The sequence below is a fragment of the Suillus clintonianus genome (genome assembly GCF_016758775.1).
Source record: "Suillus clintonianus strain FC179 chromosome Unknown DEU56scaffold_37, whole genome shotgun sequence".
NCBI lineage: Eukaryota > Fungi > Basidiomycota > Agaricomycetes > Boletales > Suillaceae > Suillus > Suillus clintonianus.
The window spans coordinates 1-4551 of NW_024539261.1; the positions used below are offsets into that span (position 1 = coordinate 1).

A 4551-nucleotide genomic window follows, 5' to 3' on the forward strand; every position below is an offset into this window, starting at 1 on the left:
GCGCCTTTGAAACATGAGGACTATTATAAAGATACCATTTCCTGCGAGTCAGATGACATAGGTTTACGACTTGGGTTGCCTTCTGAATGCACAGCATTGCGTGGGAAATTCTATGTACTCTGTGCTTTTTATCGCCAGAACGAATGAATTATGACAGATACTGTCACATCCGCAGGTCTTATGCAACAAGTCCGATAGGTATTGATCCTAGGAGTCTACCCTTCAAGTCAGTCAACACAGATGCCGAAGACAGTACGGAACTCGTTCCTCCTGCAGCTGCAGCCGGAAATATCCTCCGGTAGACTAATTAATAGGCGGAAGTTTGTTCTTCCTTCATTGGCTTGCCTGCCATCATGATGCAGTTATCGGTCGGATTTCGCCGCGAGATTCTTGGAGCCCCACCCTGGTCACCTGGATTGGTACAATTTCCAACACAATGACCTATATAATAATACGCACCAAACTAAAAACTGTACATACATCTCCGTACTAATCCCTCAGCTTGACTATAGACTCTCAATGTCTGGCATCCCTTCGGATACTGGCGCTTTAATGTCAGCAGTGCTAGAAGGCATTTTATATGGTGAGTATCGCATTGAATTTATTTTATCTGTCCATGGTCACCAAGCCAGGGTCGTTTCTTCAGGCTTTTCAGTCCTCATGTTCACGGGTACCATTTGGGCTTTGACATACAAGCGTAGCTTGCAGGATATCAATCGGCCAATCGCTGTAGTCGCCGTCCTGCTATTGTTAGTGAGCACCGTCGTGGGTAACTAGCTACTTACATGTGACATTATATGCTAATATTTCCCAAGCACATGATCGTTACTATCATTCGCGTCGAAAATGGATTCGTGAAGTATCGCGATACATGGCCAGGCGGGCCCGCGGCATTTTTCGCAGACATAACCGAAGAAACATACGTGATCAAGCATGCGTTATACATCTTCCAGACCGTACTTGCTGATGGCGTGATGGTGGGTTCATGTTTCTATATGCCACCTTACCCTATGAGCTTATAGAATCTGGCCTGGACAAAAGGTTTATCGCTGCTATATTGTTTGGCAATCCGCCCGGATTGCGATCATACCAGGCATACTGTGGTGTGCCATCGTAGGTTAGGTTGCAACTCAGGAAATCACGTGATCTGACGTTTCTTCGCAGTGACTGGTGTTCATGCGGTCTACAGTGTTTCGCAAGCCAGCAGTAACCCCGGAGACGTATTCGCCTCACAGCTTACGAAGTGGATTACGGCATTCTTTGCCTCGACTATTACGACCAATCTGTTGTGTTCAGGTGAGTACGTCTCCTCGAGCCCAATGTCGAGGCCCTGAATGCATCCAGGATTACTGGCGTATCGTATATGGACGATCGAACGCGAGGTTGCTAAAGTGCGTACATCGAAGAGAGGTACCATGATTCCAATAGTACGCATACTCGTGGACGCCGCCGTTTTGTACTCTGTGGTGCTCTTCAGCCTACTAATCTGTTTCCTCTCCGGGAACAACGGAGAGTCTGTTTTGACAGACCTGGTGATTACGTCGTTGACACCTATCACGAACAAAAAAAACTGAGCTCTGATTAACTAGGTCATGCCGATCATATCGATTGCCTTCTACATGGTGCTCATTCGTATAACACTCAATCGAAAAAATCGCAGCTACATCTCAACTGTCTTCTCGACTGTCCCTAGAGGGACAATAGGCTCAGATGGGACGACACAGGAGACCTTGCAGGATTATCCTATGAAGCCCTTGCAGGTCCATATATCAAAATATACCCAAAATGACGGTCCCTCAGCGTACAGGGTACGGAGCGACCAGCCATCGACAGGCAAGGTGGAGTCTCTTGGAAGGGTATCTTTAGATATGTAACGACACGGAGATAAGCACACCGCAGACAGCGGCTGATGCCAAGCACCCACCGGCTGGCTGCGGCGCAGTGCCGGTTGAGCTCAGGTCGGGGTTCACACATGGGAGTACCGCAAATTACTTCCGCGGAATCAACTATTCGGTCCTTACGTATGGCAATGTAGATATGTCGTGATGTTCCCCAGAGTTTCTTGATTGTACTTCTAACTTTACATGTCTTCACACTTGTGTACAACTCTCGTTCTCACATCTTGGCATTTCATTGTACTTCTAATGACCTGTTGCTATGAAGCGACTGAAATATATTCGAACATCTGAACATCACGATTCTTGGTAGGTAACCCGTAATACATGTATACAAGTACAACTCAAAGGAGTAGGTAGATCTGGATTTTCGAGGTATTATGCACTCCGCGATTCAACTGCACCAATCCAAACATCTGACCGATATCGTACAATTCAACAATTGCTGTACCTACACGGAATCGACTGGCATGGGTTCAAGCTCGTTGGAGACGACTTCTGCAAGTTTCGCGTTAATGACGAGCTTGTCGTCCTTCGCGAGAGGTTGGCCAAGTCCATTGACGAAGTGGATGTCAACGCCAGGACGGAAGATGAGGCAATGAGTTGAGCCACCAAAATGGAACATCCCAATCTCGTCCCCCTTCTTAACCATCTCATTCTTGTCAACTGTGATCTCACAAGTCGACACCTCTCCCAGTCCTATACCAACGAAACACATGAGGCCGACCCTGGGATCAACACATTCGATGAAAATCAAGGCACGGGTGGAGAACGCAGTCATGAAGCCTTGAGAACGGCTGATAATGTCCTCAAACTCCGCCTGCGGCCCATTAGGCTTCTTCTCCGGGAAGGTGCCTGCCTCGGTCGGGCTAGGGGCGTAGAACGTGCCCTTCACGAGTTTGGTATCTATAATTCTGCCATTGATGGGGGTGTGCCAGCGGTGATAATCGGTGGGACTAAGAGTGGCTTGCATTACAGTCCCACCGACGAACTGAGACGTAAGATCGTGATCGTCGAGGATGTGGTACAGGGAGTATGTCTGTCCTTTGAGCCAGAAAGACTGGTGCGCCTCCACATTTGATGCGGTGCGATAGCAGGCAGAATCGCAAGCGCAATTGATGATAAGATTGTCATCTGGCGACGCAATGGGGCGTGCACCGGGGTTGAGTTTCCGAACGAAAAAGTCGTCCCAAGACGTGAAACCAAAATGAGGTTGATTTGGTCTACACGCGAAGTCCCGCACGAAATTGGGCATAAGCTTCGTTCCGTGCGGGCCAAACCACCCATCGTCGTTGGTAGTGAGGGTGTCGCGCGATGAAGGGGAGACGAGGAACCTCGTCCAGACTTTGAAGATCTTCTGAATCTGCGCATTGACCTTGGGATTGGTGAAGACGATGTAGGACGTAGGCTTCTCCACAAATTGCTTCAAGATTGCGTACATAGGGATGCCGATAGGGTCGTCTTCCGGAATGCACTGAGGTGCTTCTGCGATTGTTTCGTTGAGCAATTCCAAGAGCGTTTTAAGGTCGGGTATCTAGGTAGAGTGTCAGTTCTGCGAGAAGGAAATCGGAATGCACATACATCACTGTTAACGCCTTCCTTCATCATTGTGGTGAAAGCCGCCGTAACTTCAGAGTCAGTGGTGACCAAGTGCTCGAACTCTTGGATAACTGGAACAAGCTGGCGGGGCTGACTACCAGAGTACACCGGGAGACACTGAGCCTTCTTCAATTTAATAAAAGCACTGATGGTGTCGGGATGCTGATGGAGCCATGCGCCGTGTCTCGCGATAGGCATACTGGATCTGTGTCAGTGTGCGTTAATATGGTGGCGAGCTATGTAACTAGCGAAAGGACTCACAGATTGACAGAAACTAAAGACAAAGGTGCGGTGTAAGTGTGAAAGTAAACGCAACTCAAATCTCCTTGAGTAGGTAGTTAATTGTTAGTTGGATCACCCCCGGTTTGGATATCACTCACGTAGAGTTGGCGATGGACTGCTGTATCTACTGAAGGCTGCTTTTATACATCAAGAGCCGCTGAATTTGGCATCGACCTTTACAAGGCGACGAGCTGCACCAATCGGAAATACACATCATGTGTGATACCTTGTGATACGATTACGTGCCACGATTGTGGATGGCACGTAAATGCTCCTGTTCCGGGCGGGGTGTCCATGACATGATTCAGGACGCAAAATCTTACATGGCCAAGTACTTCTCCACGTAAACGATGCAGGTTTGATGGGGTGGCGCCTTGCTTCTGAGAATACCCCTATAGAATGACCTTAAACCGCACGGATCAGAATTTTGCGGCGAGCGTGGCATTACACAGCCCGTTTGCACACCGTCACTGCTACCCCTGACATGGCGATATAGAAAATTGCATGCTGGATTTCTGTCGAAATGCGGATGGATGGTGATGGCATTGCGCATATTTGACATCCGAATTGAAGGTAGAAACGGCTGCGGCGTTCGGAAATGTGACTTCGATGTACAAACTGTCCTCGTGATGAACCTAGAATTCAAATCGTTACGGCGTTACATGGAAGACAGGGTTCATCTACCCCATAGGACGGGGCAAGGCCTTGCTTCAAAGCACCACTCTTACATACTGATCGTGGTGCATGGCATTAGGTACATAGCGGAGCCCATACT

At 48.4% G+C, this 4551-nt stretch overlaps 2 protein-coding genes across 2 annotated transcripts; one reads left to right on the forward strand and one right to left on the reverse strand.

The window, feature by feature from the left end:
- The first annotated feature begins 162 nt into the window (after window positions 1-162).
- DEU56DRAFT_857661 (uncharacterized protein) lies at window positions 163-2183 on the forward strand. Its single transcript, XM_041355284.1, has 7 exons — window positions 163-583; window positions 647-765; window positions 816-977; window positions 1042-1117; window positions 1165-1296; window positions 1345-1532; window positions 1590-2183. The coding sequence occupies exons 1-7, from the start codon at window positions 520-522 to the stop codon at window positions 1872-1874; spliced, it is 1026 nt and encodes a 341-aa protein (XP_041208216.1). The 5' UTR covers window positions 163-519; the 3' UTR covers window positions 1875-2183.
- On the reverse strand, window positions 2158-4025 carry DEU56DRAFT_355538 (phosphatidylserine decarboxylase-domain-containing protein). Its single transcript, XM_041345829.1, has 4 exons — window positions 3875-4025; window positions 3756-3819; window positions 3477-3699; window positions 2158-3429 (listed from the first exon to the last, which is right to left on the reverse strand). Exons 3-4 carry the CDS (start codon window positions 3690-3692, stop codon window positions 2347-2349), a joined length of 1299 nt encoding a protein of 432 aa, XP_041208217.1. The 5' UTR covers window positions 3693-3699; window positions 3756-3819; window positions 3875-4025; the 3' UTR covers window positions 2158-2346.
- Between the last annotated feature and the right edge of the window lie 526 nt (window positions 4026-4551).

What these genes read in the sequence shown, in the direction of transcription:
- DEU56DRAFT_857661 (XM_041355284.1), top strand. Translation starts at nt 520, where the DNA reads ATGTCTGGCATCCCTTCGGATACTGGCGCTTTAATGTCAGCAGTGCTA. An exon ending in GCTAGAAGGCATTTTATATG is followed by an intron (nt 584 to 646) that starts GTGAGTATCGCA and finishes TCGTTTCTTCAG; the next exon opens with GCTTTTCAGTCCTCATGTTC. An exon ending in TATTGTTAGTGAGCACCGTC is followed by an intron (nt 766 to 815) that starts GTGGGTAACTAG and finishes ATATTTCCCAAG; the next exon opens with CACATGATCGTTACTATCAT.
- DEU56DRAFT_355538 (XM_041345829.1), bottom strand. Translation starts at nt 3,692, where the DNA reads ATGCCTATCGCGAGACACGGCGCATGGCTCCATCAGCATCCCGACACC. An exon ending in AGGAAGGCGTTAACAGTGAT is followed by an intron (nt 3,430 to 3,476) that starts GTATGTGCATTC and finishes CACTCTACCTAG; the next exon opens with ATACCCGACCTTAAAACGCT.